General features: G+C 44.7%; 1 protein-coding gene across 1 annotated transcript in view; it reads right to left on the minus strand.

Annotated features, from left to right (window-relative positions):
- LOC144509533 (adhesion G protein-coupled receptor B2-like) overlaps nucleotides 1–25991 on the minus strand; it is a 962811-nt gene that overhangs the window by 434334 nt on the left and 502486 nt on the right. Inside the window, exon 12 of the mRNA XM_078238437.1 lies at nucleotides 25168–25276. Within this exon, the coding sequence (XP_078094563.1) occupies nucleotides 25168–25276 (109 nt within the window). The remainder of the gene's footprint in view (nucleotides 1–25167; nucleotides 25277–25991) is intronic.

Below are 25991 nucleotides of genomic sequence, written 5' to 3' on the forward strand. Positions count from 1 at the left end.
CTAGCTAGTCCCCCTGACACTAAGGGGCAATTTAGCATGGCCAATCAACCTAATCTGCACATCTTTGAAGTGTGTGAAGAAACCAGAGCACCCGAAGGACACCCACGCAGACACGGAGAATGTGCAAACTCCACACAGACAATGATCCGAGGCCGAAATTGAACCCGGGTCCCCGACGCTGTGAGGCAGCAGCGCTAACCACTGGGCTGCCCTGTGTGCTGGAAGCTCCAGGACCACAAGTTTTGCACTTCGAATTTGGCACGGGTAAACACAAGATGTTTCATTCCAGGTATGATTCAAGTGATTCACTAGGGAGCTTTTCTCAAACAAAGTTTGCTGGAAGCTCCAGGACTGGGAAGTCAGAGTTTCAATTCACCATCCATAGGACTGATTCACAGCAGGTGTTGCAAAGCTGCAAAATCCAACATCACGTGAGCATACTTGCTTTCTGTGCTGAGCCAAGAAAGGGGTGTATATTTGTAGGCATGTTTGGTTGGAACAGTATATTTAGCTGTTAAGGTATATACTATATCATGGTTGTGTTTTATTTCTTGTTTGTAACTGGTAATAGTTATTGCTAATTGTTTTGTTATATGTTAGCTGTATTCTTAAATAAACTTTGTTTGAGAAAAGCTCCCTAGTGAGTCACTTGAATCATACCTGGAATGAAACATCTTGTGTTTACCGTGCCAAATTCGAAGTGCAAAACTTGTGGTCAAGGCCGACTTCATAAAACACCTTGGAGTTCTGACCTGGCTCATAACACGTCAAATGACTAGAAAATCAAATAGGAATTAAACCTGATGGACCACCCAGCATCTGTGGAAGTTAAAAAGGTCAGATTGAAGTTTTAAAGTTTGGAAGTTAAATTGTGAGGAAGTTAGTGTTCAAATTAAAAATTCATGCCTCTCTGTACAGTAGTGGAAAATGGTTATCAGCTTACTGACCTTCAAAAGGAGTCAGTCTCTGCTAAGAGTTGACTGAGTGTGCCCTTAAATTGCTGTTACCCAAGAGAACGCTAACAGTTTTTAGAGGTTCTGCCGAGATTGCAAACCCCTGGAGCGTCTACACGGAAGGAAGGGTGGTGCCTCGCCGATCAAGGGATCGGAGACCGCGGCTGCCTGATTTTTGGGCATTGAGTCAACTTGACCAGGGGAATACACACGCTGTCCTGTGTGGACGTTACCGGGGTAAGCAGGTAGCGGCGAGGGTTCAAGTCGTTTAGGGTACAGCTAAGGTTTGGAGGTTGGACCCCCTGTATAGACATTTTTTTTAGGGTTTGAGTCCCTGGAGAACTGCAGTCCCGATTTGATTGATTACCTAAGTCCAAATTGATTCAAATCGTTTTGCTGTTATACCCTTTTCAGCCACATGATGGCGCTGAGCCAGATGATCTCGCGCTGCTAGAATCGTAAGTGTTTTAACCCTTTGTTAGCCTTTTTAAAATTAGTCTTGACTGTTTTGTTTGTGTGTCTTTTTTTTCTGTGTGTCTCACGCCGGCTGGCAGGATAGAACAGATCCCCTCTTTGATCATGGCAAATGTAATGTTGTCATTTATCTCAAGAGGCTTGGAATACAAAAGCAGGGATGTACTTCTGAGGCTTTATAAAGCACTGGTTAGGCCCCATTTGGAGTACTGTGAGCAATTTTGGGCCCCACACCTCAGGAAGGACATACTGGCACTGGAGCGGGTCCAGCGGAGATTCACACGGATGATCCCAGGAATGGTAGGCCTGACATACGATGAACGTCTGAGGATCGTGGGATTATATTCATTGGAGTTTAGGAGGTTGAGGGGAGATCTGATAGAAACTTACAAGATAATGAACGGCTTAGATAGGATGGACGTAGGGAAGTTGTTTCCATTAACAGGGGAGACTAGGACGCGGGGGCACAGCCTTAGAATAAAAGGGAGTCACTTTAGAACAGAGATGAGGAGAAATTTCTTCAGCCAGAGAGTGGTGGGTCTGTGGAATTCATTGCCACAGAGGGCTGTGGAGGCCGAGACGTTGAGCGTCTTCAAGACAGAAATTGATAAATTCTTGATTTCTCGAGGAATTAAGGGCTATGGGGAGAGAGCGGGTAAATGGAGTTGAAATCAACCATGATTGAATGGTGGAGTGGACTCGATGGGCCGAATGGCCTTACTTCCGCTCCTATGTCTTATGGTCTTATGGTCTTATTAGGTAAGGCGCATGAGCCTTCCTCAAAAGGAATACCTAGTGCATACATGTGTGTGCACTATGGACATGAGCCACATTCTGAAATGGGTGAAGTGGACACAGAGTAAAGGAGAAGAAAGGTAAGAGAGATGTGAGGTAGTCTGCATATTTCCAGTGGTGAATGGAGATGCAGAAGCGGTTAAATGATCCAGGAGAAGGGGTTTAGAGAACGTTAAAAGATCTGAGGAACTAAGGAATCGTAAGGGAGATGTTAAAGCCAAGTTTTTGGTTGCGCAGCGTCCTCACAAACAGACAAAAAAAAAAATCACTCCCTGCTGAACAGGATGATGAGGAGGAAGATTGGTCGCCCCCGTATCCTCCTTTACCAGATTCACAGTCGAGTCCAGCTGAGGCCACACAAAACCCCGACCTTCCCTGATATTCCTGACAGCACTATCAGCAGGGATCCCCCCCTCCCCCCCCCTCCCTCCCCCCCCCTCCCTCCCTCCCCCCCCTCCCCCCCCCCCTCCCTCCCCCCCCCCCCCCCCCCCCCTCCCACAGCTGCGGGCTCCTCAGGATTCGTAGCAGCTGCATCTTCAAGAACCCCCGTCTCATCCCAAACCAGATCCCAGCAACCACCCCTCCTCACCCTCCCCCCGATGTGACAATTGCCCCTCTGTGCCTTTCCCAGACCCCGAGGAACACCCTTAGTTCCCTTAGTTTTTTCTTCAGTAGGCTGTATTTTAATAGTCCGGACTCTAAATGTACATTGGCATAGGATAAATAGCACGGTACAGGAATCTGATAAGGATGCATTATGTAGAGAAGTTTTGCACGGCGTTCATGAATTGTTTGGGTTATCTCAAAACGCTGGAATGTCAGAGCTTGTGAATATTCTTGTACCGGGTTTGCATCCTGATCTGAAGAAAATGTTTGCAATGACTTGTGTTGGGTGGGAGGGAAGATATGACCTGACAAAGTTTGTTAGAGCCCTCCAGCACTGCAAACGCCAGCTCCAAAAGCAGAAGCTAAAATCGAAAAGTAAAGTTACAGATAATGTATTATACGCCGGCCAGTTGGGGCAGGGGTGGAGGACGCGGGCTGGGGATAAGGCAATCAGCTGGCTGAAGCAGCGACACAAGTGCCTATTTCACCTGCGGTCTCCAGGGACACTGGTCCCGGGGCCGTATCCAGAGACTTCAGTCATGCCACCCCGCCTCCCCCACCAACTCCCTATACCATGCACCGGCATTTAGTTTAGCCATAAATGTCAATATGTGACTGCTGCTTAAAATATTATCGAATTTACTTGTATAATTTGCTGTGTAATGTTATTCCTGTGATGGCATTTTTTTGCTTGTTTTGATTTTCTTGGCCTTGTGAAGCTTCAGTTTTGCTGTGTCGCTATCAGCAGCCAGTATTGTTTTGGAATGTAATTTCCACTCGCTCGCTGCCAGCGAAGTCTGTCTTTATTTTCGCAACAGTAACTCTGTCGGGTTTATGAAATTGTAATTTAATACAGCTGGTAATTTACTTTGCTGATTATTTTAATTCTTGCATTTGATGTATATAATTTTATCTTTTTCATGTGTGAACATTTCATGTGCGAACAAATGCTTATAACTGCTATTACAGAAAAGACCATGCTTTAATTACAGTAAGAAAAAAATCTGCAGTCATTTGGGGGTTGGGGTTGCTCAGTAAATTGGCTATTCAGATCCCCATGGGAATCATAACTGTATCGTAATCTTAAACATTAAACATAAATACAAAATAAATAATCAGTAATAAATTAGTTTTAAAAGTATAAAATCAATTAAATGGAAGACACCAAAATTAAGACAATGAAATAAATATTTGGTGTACATAAATAAATACAATGAAATAATATGAGGAACAAATGTGATAACATGATAAGTACAAAAATTTTGGACAGTCATTTTTTTCCTCTTGATGCTCAATATTGAAAGATTGGGAGCAATTTGACTTTTGCCATTTGCCTAAAATGTGTGATTTTGGATTTGCTGCTCATTTTACAGCCCTCTCAAAGTCAGGAGAGTGGTGTAACTGGTGGTGAGATGTGATTACTCATTTTACACAATCCCCATAATTTCATTTCATTGACGATTTAATTTATTCAGGTACTTGCCAGTCTTGTTGCTGTTGAAATTATGGATAGTGCCAAATTGTGTCACGTAGCAAGTCGATTGAGTTATATCTTTTTAAGTGTTAAAAAAAGCTACTGCCATTAGCATATTAAGGGTTAACCCAAATAGACATTCTTGAGATCATCCAGGATCCACAACAAGAGCTATATGGTGTTAACTTCAGTTATTGCCATAATGCTTATTAGTTTGTGTCAAAAGTTCAGAGTGCTTCTGCTACAAAGATTCTATCAAATACAGATATAGGTTCATGCATGGATTCCCAACTGTGTTGAAATCAGCCATCCCCTCCAGGACCTCGCTCTCCCCTTGGTCCCTGACCATGTCCTCTGGGACTTTTTTCCCCAGCGAAATGAGGATTACTTGAGAGACAGAGACAGAGGAAACATCAAAGGCCGGCACTGGATTGAACAACTCAAAATATCGATCTGTGTCTACAATAACTGATTGCTTATATTGATGAAAATTGTGCGCATGCACAATTTGTTTCGGTGGCCATGAGCAAGCTTGTTTACGTTACATTGTATTTCCAAAGAATGCTGCTAAATTCCTAGGCTGGACCCAGAATTTCAGGCTGAGGTGGCCAAATTAGCTTAAGTTAGCTTAAAGCATAACACAATTAGTTACATTAGGCAGAAATGCCTTGAAATGAAGCCTTTTAACTGGTCAAATCATACAGTGGATCCCACAATCCCTCCTTGATTCAGAGGCCGCTGTAGCCTCTGCACCTGTATTAGTGCTATTAAACTATGATAAGGCCTTTTATCTTTTATGTCCATGAGTAAAATGGGTTCTCCCAGGCTGTACCCACCCAATCTCAGAGGGTGGGATCCTACTATAGCACTCCTACCATGGTTTGCCTGCATGTTACATGAGTTTACCAAGCGGGAAAAGGGGGGGATGATCAGGATAGTGCAGCAGTCATGGTTCGCACCAGGATTTTCCACCTTGGCAGGAAAGGTTACTGCTCGATGCCTACTCTGCCACAGCAATAACCCTGGAAAGGTGTCACCAGTGGCTGCAGCAGCAGGCCCACAACTGTGCACTTTTGTGCAGCTACAAATGGACTTTATACAAATGCCCAAATGTATGGGGTATAGCTATGTACTTGTTATTGTATGTTTATTTTCGCGATGGGTAGAAGCATGCCCAACTGGAAAGAATGACGCTGTTACTGTAGCTAAGTTGCTGTTACGTGAATATGTTCCTCGATTCGGGATTCCTGAGACACTATCTAGTGACAATGTCCTGAAGCCCTGCCTCTGGCCCTCATGGTCATGTGCTCTCATCTCAATTGTACCACCTCTTTGACACCTTATGAGATTATAATGGGACGTCCCATGCGCTTATCTATCTCCCCACCTCTCACTATTAAACAAATGAATATCCATTCCATGGACGAAGGAATGATGGACTATTACATAGCTCTAACCAAAAAAGGTTAGCCATAAAAGGTAGGGATATATGTTCGGCACAACTTGTGGGGCCGAAGGGCCTGTTTTGTGCTGTAGTTTTTCTATGTTTCTTTCTAACTCTCTTAAAGATTTGCATTCCCAGGTCGTCGAGGCTCAGCACCAAGTCACCACTGAGGGCTGCCATACCAACCAAGCAAGAGACTTAGTCTTCGTTAAGACTTTCCAAAGAAAGTGCTGCCTGGAACCTCGGTGGCAGGGACCTTACCACGTCCTGCTGACAACTCACATAGCCGTGAGCGGGCACCCTCAGAAGAAGAAACTTAAACAAGGACTTGATACTGTTTGAAATGTGATTTTTAAAAAATTGTCACTGATTGTACTACCCTTTGCAGAGACGTGGATTAGCAATTCCGTGATTCAAAGAATGCAGGCTGTTGCTTCACAGGGCAACCAGACCTAATGTTGGATCTGTACTCACCTCCCTGCCACCCTGCCTAATCAAAATACATTTTTGTGCTCCCACTTCAAACCTCGAGTGGTCTGCGGAAGCCACGGTGATCGTCATCCAACGGGCGCCTACCTGGAGGCAACAACCTACCCCTGTGGCCATTAAGACACTGGCTTGGCTGTGTGTTGGGAGAAATTATACCCGTGGGGCCATTCGGGTGGGTAATCTTCCATTGAGCTCCGTAACTTATTTTGCTGACTATGACTACCAGGAAGCCCGGTGGTTTCACTTCCACAATCAGTCCAGTCCCATGACATCCTTTTGGGATTGCACGATTAACAATCCTTCATGCATCGCTCAGACCCCCACCTCCGAGGCCGAACTTCACTATACCAAGGGTGAGTGTGATTGCCAACAGTCACACAACCTCCCCCTCAATGGTCTCGTTACCGTCTGGCCTTCTGACAGCATCTATCCCAAGGGATCAGGGCTTAGTAACCATGGGGATCAGTCCAGGTGTGCAGACCAAGTAGCCCTTAGGGGCTCTACATCTCAGTCAGACTTGTCATGTCCGTTGGTATGCCCCGGAGAAATCTCCCAATACCCAGTATTGGCTCATCTTTTGCCAAAACACCACATTCTGGTACCTGACCCTTGTTTGCAATGGCTCATTCTGGCTTTGTGGGGATAGAGCCTACAAGACCTTCCTCGTCGATTGGGTCGGCACCTGCACCATAGGTCACATGATCACCGAAGCCTTGGGGGTCAAGCACCTATTCATCCACTTCCTTCACAGCCATCTAAGCTTTGTGAAGTGGTCAGTTCCAAACCGCTGTCACCCGTAACACCGACTTTCACCAGTTTGTCCGCGCCCTCCTCCCAGGTCTTGGGGTCTCAGAATTAGAAAAGGCCATTATTATTAATATTTCCGCTACTATGGAAATAATTGAAAACAGCACCATGGATGCCATTCAGGGCCTGCAGTCGGAGATTCAGTCCCTTTCTAAAATGGTGCTTCAGAACCACATGGCCTTTGACCTCTTGCAAGCGACACAAGGTGGAGTGTGTGTGGCTGTCAATGAGACATGCTGCTTCTACGTCAATGAGGATTGTAGGATTGAGACCGATGTGCATACTATTCAGGAACTGGTGCACCTCCTGCACTCAATTGCTCAGGGAAAGCCCTTTGACTGATGGGGTTGGCTCCCTAACATTGTTGGCGGTTTAGAGGTTTTCTCAAGACTCTTCTCAAATATCTTGTTGTGGGCCTGGCCTTGCTCATTGTCCTGCACGTCGTTGTCCAACGTGTCTCTTGCTACATCCGTTGTATTTGCCTCCCTCATGATCCTATCCACAGCCCAGTTCCCCATCTCCGCCTGGCCTACGAATCAGCTGAGGAAGAATTCTGAAAACTAATGTGCATAGAGCTCGTGGAGGGCCCAAAAGGTTGTCCTTAGAGGACAAAAAGGAGGGAAGTGTGGAAGTTAAAAAGTTCAGATTGAAGTTTCATAGTTTGGAAGTTAAATTGTGCAGAAGTTAGTGTTCAAATTAAAAATTCATGCCTCTCTGTCCAGTAGTAGAAAATGTTTATCAGCTTACTGATCTTGAAAAGGAGTCAGTCTCTGCCATTTCTTCACAGGCCCCCATAACATTTTTCTTTTTCGACCTTCACCAGAGGATGAACAAGACCAGATTTTTCTCCATAACAAATACCAAAGGCAAGGTATGAGGATATGCTATGCAAATGAAGGATTAGCAGAAGTCAATTTTTTATCGAATGAGAAAGGGCGAAAGGCTGGGATTTAATTGACAAATATATATCTCAATGAAAGATGTGAAAAATCTCTTGTTCCTGATTTGCTGTAATTGACTAGAACTGCTGAGCTGTTTCTCTGATAGCTCAGAAGTGCTCCGGTCACCCAGTGTTGGCCGTTGAGTGTTCTCCTTGTGCACAAATAATTAAAGACTTTGCATTGGATGCATGGTGTCCAGCGCTGTTTATGTTAAGAGTCGCTTTTAGATTACTGTTACCCAAGAGAACGCTAACACATCGACCTAGGCACCAGCAAAGATAATAGCAAACTCAGCCCTGTCAATCCTGAACATTCCTCCTTGCTAACATCTGGGGGCTTGTGCATAGGAGAGCTGTTCTGTGGCCTAGTGAAGCTCAACCTTGTATAGTAATACTCAAGGAATCATAACTTGCAGATAACAACCCAGACACAACCATTACCATTCCTGGATGGCACAGTGGTACACATTTGGATGGAGTTGCCCTGGGAATCCTCAACATTGACTTCGGACCCCATGATGTCTGATGGCATCAGATCCAACATAAGCAAGGAAACCTCCAGCTGATTACCAAGTACCACCACCTCCTGTCAGCTGATGAATCAGTACCCCTCCAGATTGAAGATCACTTTGTAGAGGTACTGAAGGTGGCAAGGGAGCAGAATGTACTCTGGGTGGAGGACTTCAGTGTCCATCACCAAGGGTGGCTCGGTAGCACCACCACAGACTGAGCTGGCTGAGTCTGAAAGGACACAGCTGCAAGACTTGGTCTGCAGCAGTTGGTGAGAAAACATTGACATCCTCATCAACCTGCCACAGATGCATTGTCAGTGATAGTTTCAGTAGGAGAGACCACCGCAAAGTATTTGTGGAGATGAGGTTCTGTCTTCACATTGAGGATAACTTCCATTGTGTTGCATGGCACTGCCACCATGCTAAATGGGATTTGGTGCACATCACACAACTCAGATTGGGCAACCATGAGGCACTGTGGCATATCAGCTGTAGCAGAATTACACTCAAACACAATCAGTAACCTCTTGGCCTGGCATGACCCCTCCACTCTGCCATTACCACCAAGCCAGGGGAACAATCCTGGCTCAATGAAGAGTGCAGGAGAACAAGCTAGGAACAGCACAAAGCATACTTAAAAATGAGGTCTCAGCCTGGTGGCAAATGGAATTTAACCTTAAAATGTGAGGTGATACATAGGACTAACATGGCAAGGGAATACACAATGAATAGCAGGATGCATGGAGGATCAGAGGGACCTTTGGATGCAAGTCCAAAGATCCCTGAAAGCAGCAAGGCAAATAGATAAGGTGGTAAGAAGGCATATGGGATACTTGCCTTTATTAGCTGAGGCATAGAATATAACAGCAGGGAGGTTATGATGGAGCTGTATAAAATGCTCGTTGGGCCACAGCTAGAGTTGTGTATTTTGCTCGCCATACTCTGGGAAGGATTTAATTGCATTATAAAACGTGCAGACGAGATTCACCAGGATGGGCGAGAGTGTTTCATCTGTGAAAAGAGGCTGGTTAGGCTGGGGTTGTTTTCCTTAGAGCAGAGAAGGCTGGTGGGGGGACCTGATTGAGGTCTCAAATTATGAGGGACATAGGATCGACTGGAAGAATTTTTTCTCCTGGTCGTGGGGTCAATAACAAGGAGGCATTGATTTAAAGTAAGGAGCAGGGGATTTAGAGAGGATTTGAGGAAGGACGGAGGACGGTGGCAATCTGGAACTCACTGCCTGAAAGGTGGTAGAAGTTGGAACCCTCAGAAACACTCGGCATTTAGATGAGCATTTGAAATGTCATAGCAGGCAAAGTTGCAGACTTGAGTAGATAGGTATTTGATGGGCCGAAGGGCCTCTTTCTGTGCTATAAAACTCTTAAGTTACAGCATTTATAAATAATACCGAGTATGACTATAAACTACAACACAGGAGTACCTGCGTGTGCCAAACAGCTTGAGCAGCAAGCAATAGATAGAGCTATATCATTCCACAACCAAAGGATCAGATTTAAGATCTTCAATCCTGCCGCATCCAACCATGAATGGTGGTGGATAATTGAACAATTCACTGATGGAGGCTCCACAAATTACCACAGCCTCAATGATTGCAGGGGTGGTGGTGGTGGGAGCATTTCAGTGCAAAAGATACCGTTGAAGCATTTGTAAAATAAGTCAGCCAACAGTGTGGAGTGAATGATTGATCCATTTCAGTGTCTTCCTGAGGTCCCCAGCATCCCATATGCCACACTTCAATTCATTCCACGCAATAGGAATGGACACTGATAAGACTACGGGACCTGACAAAATTCTGCAATAGTGCTTAAGACCTGTGCTGCTGAACGTGTATCAAGGAATCATAGAATCCCTACAGTGCAGAAGGAGGCCATTCGGCCCATTGAGCCCACCCAGGCCCTATCCCCATAACACCACATATTTACCCTACTAATCTCCATGACATCCCCCTAACACTAAAGAGCAATTTAGCGTAGCCAATCAACCTAACCCACACATTTTTGGACTGTGGAAGGAAACCGGCGCACCCGGAGGAAACCCACGCAGACACAGGGAGAATGTGCAAACTCCACACACAGTCACCCAATCCGGGAATCAAACCCAGGTCCTGGTGCTGTGATGCAGCAGTGCTAACCACTGTGCCACTATGTGCAGTCCAGTATAGCTCCAACACTGGCACCTACCTGGAAATGTGGAAAATTTCCCAGGTAGTGCAGTACACAAAAAGCAGGACAATTCCAACCCAGCCAATTACTGCCCCATCAGTCTACTCTCAAACATCGGTAAAGTAATGGAAGGGGCCATCAGAAGTGCCATTATGTGGCACTTCCTTCGCAATAACCTGCTTGCTGGCACTCAGTTAGGGTCCCATTTGGGTCATTCAGCTCTTGATCTCCTTACAGCTTTGCTTCAAATATGGACAAAGCAGTTGAACACGACCTGGTGTCATGTGACTTTTCATCTTGTTCACCCCAGTCCAACACATCCCCACGTCAATTGCAGAGGTGAGATGAGAGTGACTGCCCTGAACATTAAAACAGCATTATACTGAGTGTGGCATCAACAAGCCCTAGCAAATCTGGAGTCAATGGAATCAGGTTGAAAACTCTCTCCTGGTTGGAGTCACACCTGACACAAAAGATGATTGTGGTTGGAGGACAACATCTTTGCTCCAGGACAACACTAGAGTTCCTCAGAGTAGTATTCGTGGCCCAACCATCTTCAGCTGCTTCACCAATGATCTTCCTTCCATCATAAAGTCACGAGTGCAGCTGTTAGCTAATGATTGCACAATGTTCAGCACCATTTGCAACACCTCAAACAGTCCATGTCCAAATACTCATGCTTGGTGCCACACAAGTACCAGGCAATGGCCATCTTCAATACCAGAGGATCTAACATTCTCTAGACATTGAATGACATTATCATTGCTGAATCCCTCACTATCAGCATCCTAAAGATTACCATAGACCGGAAACTGAACTGCACCAGTCATTTGAAAACTGTGGCTTTCAGGGCATAGTAAGAGTTTTAACAACACCAGGTTAAAGTCCAACAGGTTTATTTGGTAGCAAATGCCATTAGCTTTTGGAGCCCTGCGCTGAGTCGCTGAGCAGAAACTGATAGCCAAGTTCCGCACACGAGGACGGCCTAAACCGGGATCTTGAGTTCATGTCACACTATCGGTAACCCCCACAGCTTGCCTCCTGGACTTACAGAATCTCACTGGCTGTCCTGTCTGGAGACAATACACATTTCTTTAACCTGTGCCTAATGCTCCCTCCACTCACATTGTCTGTATCTTTAAGACTTGATTAGCTGTGAAGATTCGCATTCTAATCAGTATTCTGTAAATTGATTTTGTGTCTCTGTGTACCTTGTTTGGGTAAACACAGTAAGAAGTTTAACAACACCATGTTAAAGTCCAACAGGTTTATTTGGTAGCAAAAGCCACACAAGCTTTCGGAGCTCCAAGCCCCTTCTTCAGGTGAGTCAAGGAGCTTGGAGCTCCGAAAGCTTGTGTGGCTTTTGCTACCAAATAAACCTGTTGGACTTTAACCTGGTGTTGTTAAACTTCTTACTGTGTTTACCCCTGTCCAACGCTGGCATCTCCACATCATGACTACCTTGTTTGGGAGCAGATATCCACTCCATCTGACGAAGGAGCAAGGCTCCGAAAGCTAATGCCATTTGCTACCAAATAAACCTATTGGACTTTAACCTGGTGTTGTTAAAACTCTTACTGTGTTTACCCCAGTCCAACGCCGGCATCTCCACACCATGGCTTTCAGATCATGTCAGAGGTTAGGAATCCTGTGATGATTAACTCACCTCCTGATTCCCCAAAACCTGTCCACCATCTACAAAGCACAAGTCAAGAGTGTGATGGAATATTCTCCACTTGCCTGGGCGAGTGCAGCTCCAACAACATTCAAGAAGTTTGATACTATCCAGGTCAATGCAGCCTGCCTGATAGGACCCCATCCACAAACATTCATTCCCTCCACCACCGACAAACAGTGGTAGCAGTGCATAATATTTACAAAATGCACCAAGGTTCCTTCAACAGCAACTTCCAAACGCTCGACTGCTACCATCTAGAAGGCTAACAGATACATGCATCTGGAAGTACCCCTCCAAGCCACTCACCATTCTGACGTGGAAATACATCACTGTTCCTTCACTACGCTGGGTCAAAATCTGGAACTCCCTCCCAACAGAACTGTGAATGCACCCTAAACCACATGGAGTGCAGCGGTTAAAGGAGGAAGCTCACCACCAACTTCACAAGGGCAATTAGGGATGGGCAATAAGTGCTGGCCTAGCCAGTAATGTTCACATCCCATAAACTTATCAATGAACGAATGTCTGTGTGACTTCTATTGATGGCTCAGAATGTAATACTTTACAGAATAGTAAAGCCTATCTTTGAATCTTGATTTGAGCCACATTTGTTAATTTCATCCATGCAGCCATCAGACAGAGAATTTCTAAGATGTGGAAGAGAAAATTGCCAAGTCTTCCCACTACCACTTGTTACTTAAGTTAAAACAGTATTGCAATTCACAGAGAAAGAAAGGGTGGGTTTTCCACACTGGTCCACGGCATGTTTCACAGCGGTGGAGGTGGCCTGCCAGTGGCGGCAGCTGGATCAGAAGTTCCCACTGCTGACATTGGGGTTTCCTGTTTTATGCACCCTCCTGCCAGGAAACCTGTGGTGGGACTTCGCTGTTGGCAGAACCAGAAGATCTTGCTGCCAAGAACAGCCAGAAAAATCCAGCCAAGAGTCTTGAGAAGGCTGCCCCATCTGTGATCAAAGAAAGATAGGATGATATCAAACAAGAAGAAAGGTGTATATTGCTGCAAAGATTAATGGTGGGCAAGATGATTTAGAAAATTTTAGAAACTAGCAAAGACTGACAAAAAATATGAGGGGGAGAAATTAACCTGAGAACAAAATAGCAAGAAATATATAAGAACAGACAGTAAGCTGTTCCAGAACTAAAAAAAGGAAAAGGGTAGTTAAAATAAATGTTGGTCCCTTAGTGGGGAATTTAAAATGGGAAACAAGGAAATGGCAGAGTCTTTGAACAAGTATTTCGTATACGTTTTCTCAGCAGAAGACAAAAAACCCATCCCAAGAATAGTAGAAAACAAAGTGAGAAAGGAATGGAGGATCTTAAAATAATCAATTTCACTAGATAAAAGGTACTAGGTACAAGTCCCATGGACCTGATGGTTTGCACTCTTGGATCTTGAAAGAAATAGTGAATGTATTGGTTGCAATTTTCCAAAATTTACTATATTTTGGAAAGGTTTCAGCAATTTGGAAAACCACAAATGTAACACCTCTGTTCAAGAATGGAAGGAGACGGAAAGCAGAAAACCATTAGCCAGTTAGCCTAACATCTATCATTCTGCTAGATTCCATTACTAACGATAAGCAGAAGGGCATTTAGAGAATGTTAAGATTATAACATTGACTTAACATGGTTTTGTGAAAGGGAAATCGTGTTTGACTAAATAGAGTTCTTTGAAGAGGTAACAAGCAGGATGGATAAGTAGAATAGACGTATGGGGTGACTCTCCCAGCGTGCTGCGCTGCTCTAGCAGCACAGTGGATCGGGAGACATCAGTGGAGGCCATTTAGCGGGCTCCCCACTGGGCGCCACAGCCTCCATGCATATCCGCGCCAAAATCTTTTGGAGTCATCAGCTCCCTGCCAGAAATTGATATAAATATTGAACTTCCCAGCTGCATCCCATTAGTGGGCTTGGGACTGAAATCTCTGGGCCCACTAGCATCCCCCCCCGCCCCCAATCACAGAAATGGTTCACTCCAGTTGAATTTACTACTACTCCCCATGAACTAGGAACAGGCCCCCCCCTCCGCCCCCACCAAGGAGGTTGGGGGATTAAGGGGAGGGGGGGGAAGAGGGAGCGGGGTCTATTGGGGAAATTGGTGGGGGAGGGGGTCCCATTGCCACTCTGCCAGAGGATTGGTGGGAGAGGGAGGGAAGAGGGTGAGGAGGGGGTGGGGGCAGCTCATGGTTTGGGTCTGCAGCGGGGGGGCGGGGGGTGTGGAGAGAATAGGGACATCAAGGCTAGCCCAGAGAGGTTCAGGAGGCCAACGATCGGGGAGTTGGTGGGGGTGAGTGGCAGCGATGTGGGGTCACGGGGCTGGCCTCCAATCGAGCTTACCAGCGATCGAAAGGCCGGTAGTGTGGGGCCACTTCATCGATCTCCACTCTGACAGATTGGCGCATATGCAATGGTCCGTTCAGCACTACGCTGGCAGCCTCTCCAGCAGGAATAGGCCCCATCCCCTGATTTTCAGAGTGAATCCCGTTGAGGCACTCTACAGTGCTCAGTCTCAGACATTCATTCTGAAAATCCCACTAAAAAAATCAGTGGGAGTTACTCCAGTTTTAATGCGAATTCGGCACTTTAAATCTTCTTTGGGAGAATTGCCCCCATAGTGTATCTGGATTTCCAAAAAGCATTTGATATGGTGCTGAAAGGTCAGAGCACAAGTTGACTGGGCTGATATTAGCATGTAAAGAGGAGTGGCTAATAGGAAATGGAGAGTTGGGATAAATGGGTCATTTTCAGGTTGGCGAACTGTAGTGAGGGGTTGCCAAAGGGACTTTTGGTAGCCAAATTTGCTTATGATAGAAACATAGGTAAGAAAACAATCTGTAGGAAAATACTACAACATCTGCAATGGGAAATAGGTTAAGTGAGTGAGCAAACATCTGGTGGTGCAGTATAATGTGGGAAAGAGGGTGATAGAAAAGCAGAACATTATTCAGATGGAGAGGGACCGTAGCGAGCTGTGGTACAGAGGGATCTGGGTGTTCTTGTACATGAATCATAAAAGTTAGCATACAGCTCCAGCAGGTAATTTTGAAGGCAAATTGAATGTTTGTCTTTATTGCAAGAAGGATCGAGTATAAAAATAGTAATGTCTTGTTACGACTGTACATGGCAGTGGCTAGATCACACCTACAGTACTGCACACAATTTTGGTCTCTTTTTTAACAGAACAATGTACTTGCATGGGAGGCAGCTCAGAAAAGATTCACTCAGTTGCTTCCTGGGATGAAGGGGTTGTCTTATGATGAAAAGCTGAGTGGTTGACCCTATACTCATTGGAGTTTAAAAGTATGCGAAGTGATCTTATTGAAACATTTGAAATTCTGAGGACACTTGATGGGATGTTTCCCCAGGTGGAATTTAGAACTAGGGGGCACAGTTTCAAAATAAGAAGTCTCTTAAGATTGAGGTGAGGAATAATTTTTTCTTCTCTGTTAATCTTTGGAATTCATTACTTCAGAGAGCAGTGGACGCTATTCAATATATTCAAGGCTCAGTCAGCAGATTTTTGATCCACAAGGGAGTCAAAGATTATATATAATATAAAAAACAAAATACTGTAGATGCAGGATATCTGAAATTAGAACAGAAAATACAGGAAAGACTCAAAAGGTCTGGCAGCATCTGTAAAGAGAGAAACAGAGTTAACGTTTTGAGTCCATATGACTCTTCTTCAGAGCCACGGATTCTGTTGGAAATGGGGGGATTGTGATTCGGCAGGAAAATGGAGTTGAGGCCACAGGCAGATCAGCCATGGTCTTATTGAGTAGTGGAGTAGATTTCAGTGCTCAAATGGCTTACTCCTGCTTCCATTTCTTATGTTGCATTTGCTATGATATTTTCCATAGTTAAACTGCCTGCCACCATTAATTATATTACATGACGAATCCCAGCGAAGGGCACTATCACCAGAGGAAAAGGAGAAAACTGAATAAATCAAACCTTATAATTGGAAATAAGAATAGAAGAGTGAATGGTGGTGTGGGAGGGTGGGCGGATGGAGTGGGGCAGGATGTTGGTTTTCTTTAAAGCAGTGGATGAACTAATAAGTGTGTGGGAGAATGCTACCTTATCAATAGGCCAGTTAGTGAACAGATCGGTAGAGTGCTATAATCTCCCCCTGTACACAGGTCTGTAGATCAACAGATCAGAGTGAGAGAGTGGCACAATTGCTTTCATGAACAGAAATCAATGGGTGAACAAACAACTATTTCTGCAGTAACTTCTTTTAAAATCTTCAGATGCAGATGATCAGGTCATGGGACTTGTGAACCCTTCACACCACTAGTTTCCCAGTACTTTTTTCCATGTGATTTTGGTTGTTTTAAGTTCCTTTCTGCCTTGTATCTGTTTATTTTACACTATTCATTGAATGTTTTTTGTGTCTTCCCCTGTGAAGACAAATAGGAAATATTTGTTCAAATTGTTATGGACAGGGGATGAAAGATGGACTGCAAATCCCAATTTCCTTCCTTTCTGTACACAATTGCTGTAGTTTATTTTTGAAAAGGTAGAAGTGTGTGTTTTTCTAAATCCCTGTTAGTGTGTATGGTCAATTTTAAAGTATCAACAGCAGACTTTTGTGGGTTTAAACAAAGAGGATTATTTATTTACCCACTTACCCCGAAAGACCTAAACACTATGTTAGTCACATAATACAGCCAAGAAAGATACAATTAAAGAACATAGTGAAATACTATAATTATGTTAGCAATCATGTGTATTTCCAAGTGCAGCAAAGAAGGAAGCTTTTTTTCTCTATTCTTGAATTGGAATTCCAATAAGTTAGGATAGTTGTTGTTGGATGTCAGGAATATTGCAGGATTTATTTGGTGAGAAAATTGTTTAGCAGATGAAGAAGTCGGACACTTTTGGTTGTTGAATCAGGTCCAATTACTTTCAGGTGAACTCAGCATTGAAATCAGGCTGGGAAGCTTTTTAAAATACGTTTCAGTTTTTCACTTCTGAAAAGGAACAGGGTGCACAGCTATTTGCTGCAGCTGTTGCCTTGTGGATGTTATTCTGCAGACTGTCCCCAGGTCTCTACTGAATTTTGAGATGAAAGGATTTCAGTATTAGAGAATCTGTTTCAGTCATGTGGTCAATGACCAGTGACATAAACTAAAAGGCAGATGGTCTTTCAGTTTTACAGAACAGTTCCTCATTTGGTCAACGGCTATTTCTATACAACAGAAGGTAGATGATAGTGTTTCACACTGAACTTGTGGCTAACTGGTCTTGATAGCTTTCCCTTTTTACAGGATTCTAAGTGTCAGATCCGCTGGAAAACTGGAGTAAAACACGCAATTTTTTCAGTGGAAGTTCACACTCGAATCTCCCAGCCGGGGCCAATTCAGACTGGAAAGGCTGAAATCAGCGGGCCTCTGCGCATGCGCAGTGGCTCCAAACTGTCAGCCTGCAGGTTGCTGGCCAACTCAATTGCTGGCCAGCCCAGGGCCCCTGCAGTGCTGGCCTCCCACGGGCGATCGCAGCTCTCCCCGTCCATTCGCGGGCCAGCCTCCTCCCCTACCCCCCCCCCCCCCCCCGCCGCAATCCCGGACTGCCCAATCTCCAGACCACCCTCACCCCTCCCCAGTCACTGGGCTCCCTCCTGCCCTGGCCGGATCCCAATGCAGAGTGGTCCATGCCATGGGCAGTGCCAAGGTGTCCCTTGGGCATGGGCACTTTGCCCCTTGGGCTGTGCTGAGAGCACAAGGTAGCACTGCCAAGCCCGAACCCCTGGGGCAGTGCTCCAGGGGGGTCAGGCCACTAGTTCCCAGAAAGTGAGGAGCTAGTCTGAGCCCCGCTGGAGTGAAATACTCCTGGGGGGTGCGAGAAGCTAGCGGGCCCGGAAAATTCAGTCCTGGGTCCACTAATAGCATTAAAATAGTATGTTAAATACTATTTAAATGCTAGCCCGACCTCCCAGCTGATTTCCAGTGCCGCGCAGATGGCGCCGGAAATCCAGGCCTGGGAGACACAAGTGCGGTGCGAATGCTCGCAGGAATCTCGCAAATGGGCTGACATGCGATTCTCCAGCCCACTGTGCTAATCTTTTAGCTCTGCGGGATGGGTGAATCGCCCCTATAGAGTCTAGGAGTCCATTGGTTCTGTGTTTTAGAGTAACGCTCAAACAACGACAATCCTGAATTCCACAAAATAATGCTGTCTAGGCATGTCCATTCAAGGGGGAAGACCCCTATCCAATCTGATTTAATTCAAGCTTTCTGGAAATTTGATGGGTCTGGGTTGAAGTTACAAGGTCACCTGAGTGCTTTGGCAGCCACTTTAGTTCATCATTTTCCATTTTTAAATAAATAATGGCAGTTCCAGAAGCTTCCACAAGAGCATAGTCCATGTTAAAAGTTATGAATATGATTTTGTTTTACTGAGCATGTCAAAAATCTTTACCATTTCCTTATTTCCCAATATTAGTTCCCCAGTCTCATCCTCCACGGGGCCTAAGTTAATTTCAGCTATTTTCTTCCCTTTTATTCAGCTAAACAAGCTGTGCCTAAGCACACAATTTACTGTTAAAGTTTCCGCTTTAGTCAGGGATAAACAAGCACACTGCTGGAGAAGCACCTACAGTTATTTAATTAGGTAACTCAAACTGTTTTCACTAGCCAGCAGTGGCTGATTCAGCTCTATAGAATTTCAGCTGGTAAATACAAGTAAAATAAATCTCTACCATCACTATCCATAGTTTCAGGCTACAACATGCATGTTGCCACAACAACGCAGAGTCCTTAAGAGCCGGCTGTTTCAGTTGGCTGGATGGCTGATGTGGACCAGATTGGTGCCAACAGTGTTGTCTCCAGTTCCGGTTGGGATGGATTCAAGACATGCCTCCTTGTCTTATCTGTGGTGGAGATTACAGTATTGTGGGTCAGACCTTCATTCAGGCAGAGGACAGGTAGCTTTGACAAGTGCACAAGTAATCAAGCATGGAGAGAGCAATTCATGACTGAGTCCAGCTCGAGACAGTGTAAGCTTGAGAATTTGATAAATGAGGGAATTCAGTGCAGTTCGGGGTGAAGTGCTATTATGATGACCTTTTACAAAAAGGAGTCGTCCATGAGAGGAAGCCAGAGAGCAACAGTGGGATATGAGAGTTGAAGTCTGTAAGGATAATTAGGTGAGCAGATTGGTGAGTGGTGGATGAGTTTTAAGGTTTCTCTCTAATCGGGGGTGGGGGGGGGGGTAGTAGTTTAGCCTGATTCTGGAGGAGATACAAGTACAGCATTGAATTTATAGCTCAATTAGTTACACCATTTCATATAGCTACAAATAATCATTGAATTATATTTCTAAACCTAACTTTAAAGAAAAAGACAATGAAGATGGCAGGGCAGATGATGTGTTGCAGCTGCAACATATGAGTCCTGGTGGACACCTGTGTGGTCCACAGCAATTGCATTATGTGGAGTTGCCAGTGTTGGACTGGGGTAGGCACAGTAAGTAGTCTCACAACACCAGGTTAAAGTCCAACAGGTTTATTTGGTAGCACGAGCTTTCGGAGCACTGCCCCTTCATCAGGTGAATGTAGGATTTGTTTTACAAACAGGGCATACATAGACACAAACTCAATTACAAAATAATGGTTGGAATGCGAGTCTTAACAGGTAATCAAGTCTTTACAGGTGCAGACAATGTGAGTGGAGAGAGGGTTAAGCACAGGTTAAAGAAGTGTGAATTGTCTCCAGCCAGGACAGTTCATGAGATTTTGCGAGCCCAGGCAAGCCGTGGGGGTTACAGATAGTGTGACATGAACCCAAGATCCCGGTTGAGGCCGTCCTTGTGTGTGCGGAACTTGGCTATCAGTTTCTGCTCAGTGATTCTGCGTTGTGTGTCATGATGGCCATCTTGGAGAATGCTTACCCGAACTCCAGAGCTAAATGCCCTTGACTGCTGAAGTATTCCCCGACAGGAAGGGAACACTCCTGCTTGGTGATTGTCAAGCGGTGTCCATTCATCCGTTGTTAGTAGTGTCTGCAGGGTCCCGCCAATGTACCATTCCTTGGGACATCCTTTCCTGCAGCGTATCAGGTAGACAACGGTGGCCAAGTCACAAGAGTATGTACTGTGTACCTGGTGGATGGTATTCTCACGTGAGATGATGGCATCCATGTCGATGATTGGGCACGTCTGGCAGAGGTTGCTGTGGCAGGGTTGTGTGGTGTCATGGTCATTGTTCTCCTGAAGGTTGGGTAGGTTGCTGCGTACAATGGTCTGTTTGAGGTTGTGCAGTTGTTTGAAGCCAAGGTGTGGGAATGGCCTTGGTGAGATGTTCATCTTCATTGATGACATGTTGAAGGCTCCGGAGAAGATGTCATAGCTTCTCCACTCCGGGGAAGTACTGGACAACGAAGGGTACTCTGTCCGCCGTGTCCCGTGTTTGTCTTCTGAGGAGGTCTGTGCGGTTTTTCACTGTGGTGTGTCGGAACTGTCGATTGATGAGTTGAGCGCCATAGCCTGTTCTTACAAGGGCGTCTTTCAGCATCTGTAGGAAACTGATAGCCAAGTTCCGCACACATGAGGACGGCCTGTAGGTGTTGTGAGACTACTTACTGAGCAATTACATCAGCAGTAAGTGTCTGCAGACTGAGGAACTTCAGTTCAGAGTTTATGAACTGCAGCCTATGCGTCAGACTCTGTGATTTATCAGGAAGCAGAAAAGTTACCAGGGCACTTTGTTCCAGGACAGTGTCACACCCTCTAAGGCTAAGATTTGGTCTGTGGTCAGGAACATTTTGATTTGATTTATTGTCACATGTATTAACATACAGTGAAAAGTATTGTTTCTTGCGCGCTATACAACCAAAGCATACCGTTCATAGAGAAGGAAATGAGAGTACAGAATGTAGTGCTACATCCATAGCTAGGGTATAGAAAAAGATCAACTTAATGCAAGGTCGGTCCATTCAAAAGTCTGACAGCAGCAAGGAAGAAGTTCTTGAGTCGGTTGTACGTGACCTCAGACTTTTGTATCTTTTTCCCGATGGAAGAAGGTGGAAAAGAGAATATCCAGGGTGCATGGGGTCCTTAATAATACTGGCTGCTTTGCCGAGGCAGTGGGAAGTGGAGATAGAGTCAATGGATGGGAGGCTGGTTTGCGTGATGGATTGGGCTACTTTCACCTTCTGTAGTTTCTTGCGGTCTTAGGCAGAGCAGGTGCCATACCAAGCTGTGATACAACCAGAAAGAATGTTTTCTATGCTGTATCTGTATACGTTGGTGAGAGTCGTAGCTGACATGCCAAATTTCCTTAGTCTTTTGAGAAAGTAGAGAACAAGAAAGTATGACAGGTTTTTTCCACTTATGTGGATGAGAGCAGAGACTGCAGGAAAGAGGGGCAAACTGGCCAAGGAACTGTATTTGCAGGTTCCATTCAAGTGTTGACATTCTTAAGGGGGTGAGCAGCCAGAGGTCGTTGTATACATTGGTACCAACGACATAGGTGGGAAAAGGGATGCGGTCCTGAAGTGTGAATATAGAGTGTTAGGCAGAAGGCTAAAGTGTAGGACCTCAAGACTGGTAATTTCTGAACTACTGCCGGTGCCACGTGTTGGCAAGAGTAGGAATAGGAAGATTTAGGCAGATGAATGCGTGGCTTGAGAGCTGGTGCAAAGAGCAGGGGATTTAGGTTTGTGGGTCGTTAGGATCACTTCTGGGGCAGGGGTGACCTGTTCAAGAGGGACGGGTTACACCTGAACTGGAGGGGGGCTAATATCCTGGCGAGGAGATTTGCTAGAGCCACTCAGGAGGGGTTAAACTAGCTTGTCGGGGGGGGGGGGGAACCCAAAGCAGTAGGGAGACAGAAGAGAAGGTTGAGGATAGCACGGAAGTTAAAGAGAGCACATTAAATAGTAAAATAATCCTAGGCAGGTCAGGCAAGAGCAAGGTAGAGAGCAAGGAAAGTCTAGATTAAACTACATTTATTTTAATGCAAGAGGCCTGCCGGGCAAGGCAGATGAACGCAGGGCATGGATGAGTATATGGGACTGGGATATTATGGCTATTACTGAAACATGGCTAAGAGAGGGACAGGACTGGCAGCTCAATATTCCAGGATACAGATGCTATCGGAAAGATAGAACAGAAGGTAAGAGAGGAGGGAGAGTTGCATTTTAATTAGGGAGAACATCACAGCATTACTGAGAGGGGATATTTCTGAGGGTTCGCCCTCTATATGGCTAAAACTGAGAAATAAGAAGGGGGAGATCACTTTGATAGGATTGTACTATTGGGCCCCCAATAATCAGCAGGAAATTGAGGAGCAAATATATCAGGAGTTACAGATCGTTCCAAGAAAAATAGGATGGTAATAGTAGGGGACTTTAACTTTCCCAACATTGACTGGGACAACCACAGTATTACGGGCTTGGATGGGGAGAAATTTGTTGTGTCCATTCAGGAGGAATTTCTCATTTAGTATGTGGATGGCCCGACTAGCGAGGAGGCAAAACTTGACATCCACTTGGGAAATAAGGAAGGGCAGGTGACAATAATAAGTGAGGAGTCGCTTTGGGACCGATGAGCATTATTCCATTAGTTTTATGATAGCTATGGAGAATGATAGGTCTGGCCCAAAAGGTAAAAATTCTAAATTGGGGCAAGGCCAATTTTGATGGTATTAGACAGGGACTTTCAAAAGTTGATTTGGGGAGTCTGTTGGCAGGCAAGGACATCTGGTAAGTAGGAGGCTTTCAAAAGTGTGTTAACCAGGGTTCAGGGTAAGCACATTCCTTTTAGAATGAAAGGCAAGGCTGGTAGAAGTAGGGAACCCTGGATGACTCAGGATATTGAGGCCCTGACTTGTCAGCCTGATAAAGGGTCATCTGGACTCGAAATGTCAGCTCTTTTCTCTCCTAACAGATGCTGCCAAACCTGCTGAGATTTTCCAGCATTTTCTCTTTTGGTTTCAGATTCCAGCATCTGCAGTAATTTGCTTTTATCCTTGGTATAGAGGGATATGGGACAAATGCGGGAAATTGGGACCAGCTTAATGGTAAAAACTGCGTGGCATGGACAAGTTGGGCCGAAGGACCCGTTTCCAAGCCGTAAACCTCTATGTGGGGGAGATGTAGTTGTAGTAGGGGATAATATAGTTGGGAGATGGATGCGGTTCTCTGCAACTCATGTGGAAGCTTGAGTCCTGATGGCTTTGTTGTCTGCTGGCTGTTAGAGTTAGAGCTGGGCTGCAGAGGAATTTGAGGGTGGGAGGGGAAGGGTTGTTGTGTTGTCCACATATGTACCAATGACATAGGCAGAGTCACTAAGAGATTCAGCTCATGGAGGATGAGCAGCTCAGTGATAGATTAGAAAGCAGAACCACAAAGGTAATCATTTCTGGATTATGAGCTGTAAACAAACTGGCAGATGCAAAATAATATCAGAAAATTGAGTGTGTCACTTAGTGATTGGTAAGGAGGTAATGCATTTGATTCAAGGACCACTGGCACTGTACTGGGGAAAGAGAAAGCTGTATTGCTGGGACGAACCACACAGGGACCAGAGGACTGGCAAACCATATAACTAAGGCTTTAAGCTAATGAGGGGGCATTAAATTAAATAATGGGGGGAGGATTTATAAATAACGGGTCTCCTGTTTAAGACTTCAAGGAGGAATTTCATCTGAGGATTATTAATCTTTGAAATTCTCTTGCCCAGCGAACCATGGAGGCTGGGTCATTGAATATAATGTGGAGATGCCGGCGTTGGACTGGGGTAAGCACAGTAAGAAGTCTCACAACACCAGGTTAAAGTCCAACAGGTTTATTTGGTAGCAAATACCATAAGCTTTCGTCAGATACGAAGGAGCATTGCTCCGAAAGCTTATGGTATTTGCTACCAAATAAACCTGTTGGACTTTAACCTGGTGTTGTGAGACTTCTTACTGTCATTGAATATATTCATGGCTCAGTTGGACTGATTTTTGATTGACAAGGCAGTCAAGTGCAATGGGGAAAAGTAGGAAAGTGGAGTTACGGCCATAATCAGATCAGTGATAATCTTATTGAATGGTGGAGCAGACTTGAGGAACTGAGTGGCCTACTCTTATGTTCTCTTACTGTCTGTTTTTATATTTCTTTATTCCCTCTTATGCTAATGTCTTCCTCTTTATTATTTGTTAATCATCTTCTGCTGGTTTGGAAGGTTTTCCCAATATCGCCAACTTTCACAATATTGTATACCTTCCTTTCAATTTGATACCATCCTTAACTTCCTTCGATTGCCGCAAATGGTGCATCCTTCTTGCCATCTTTCTTCCTCAATGGAATATATCTTTGTTGAGACTTTTTAATATTTCTCCTTAAATGTCTGTCATGGCTTCGCCACCCTTTCACCTTTTAATCTAGCATTCCAGTCCACCATCGTCAGCTGTCTTTATACCTTTGTAATTGTCTTCATTTAAGTTTCATTCACTAGCTTCAGACCCAAGATCACCAAAGGGTAAACTTAATGTATGTAAGAGTGGTACAATCTCAGCTAAAAATAGGCATCAGTGGGTGAACTGGCTAATGTGTGCGAGAGTGGTACTCTTTCAGACCAAAGCTATTGGCGGGTGAACTGATCAGAATCAGGGAGCGATCCAATTTCAGTCCAAGACAAGTATCAGTTGATAAACAGATCAAAGTGTGGGAGAGTGCCACAATCTCAGCCAAAGACATGTATTCAAGAGTATCTATTTTCTCCAAGAAAATCACAGTAGCCTGAAAGTTGCATTGACATTCCAATCTAGTTCAAAAACAAATCACTTGCAACTTACGAACTTACCAAGATTATCTGTCACAATGAGGGCACTCTGAAACACCTTTAGTCCATGACCCACAACATGGATGAAGTCTTCAACCACCTTCATCAAGTAGATTGATCCAGGTGCAACCTATGTGAAATGAATCAACGTTATTGCATTAACAGTACTACAGTGATTAAATAGAAAAATTCTTTCATTGAACAAAGCATTATCCCAATCTCAACAGTCAAAATATAGTGTAATTCAATATTCATGGGCATTGAACTGCAAGCAACTCTAACCCAAGTCTGGCACCTAATTTGAAATTCAGAACTTTGGTTAAGTTTTTTGAGTTAAATGAAATAGTTACCATCAATTCATTGAGTTGTTAATTAATTAAGATTTTAAGAAAATTTCCATAACTGTTAGATAACTGTGTACATAGCCTTGATGCCGAAATCAGCACCATGAGTGCCAAGGCTGCAGCTGTCATGTCAAAGTGGAGATGTCGAGTATGGACCAACAGCAACTAACTGAAAATACAAAGCTCTACGTGTACCTCGCTTGTGTTTTCAGCACCCTTTTTTACAGTAGTGATGCACTTACAACTTATGCAAGAAAAGAAAAGAGACTGAATGTTTTTCAACTCTGCTGTCTCAAACGAATACTGGGGATCTCCAGGCAGGACAGTGACAAATATAGTAGCACATGAACATGCGAGGATCACAAGCATATTTGCCCTCAAGTCAGCAATGACTCTATTGGCTGAGTCATGTAAACCGGGTGGATGATAGCCGCATCCTTAAACACATGCTCCATGCCGGGCTTACTATCAGCACAAGACCAACAGGTTGCCCATGTCTAC

Source organism: Mustelus asterias, chromosome 21 (assembly GCF_964213995.1).
Source record: "Mustelus asterias chromosome 21, sMusAst1.hap1.1, whole genome shotgun sequence".
Classification (NCBI taxonomy): domain Eukaryota; kingdom Metazoa; phylum Chordata; class Chondrichthyes; order Carcharhiniformes; family Triakidae; genus Mustelus; species Mustelus asterias.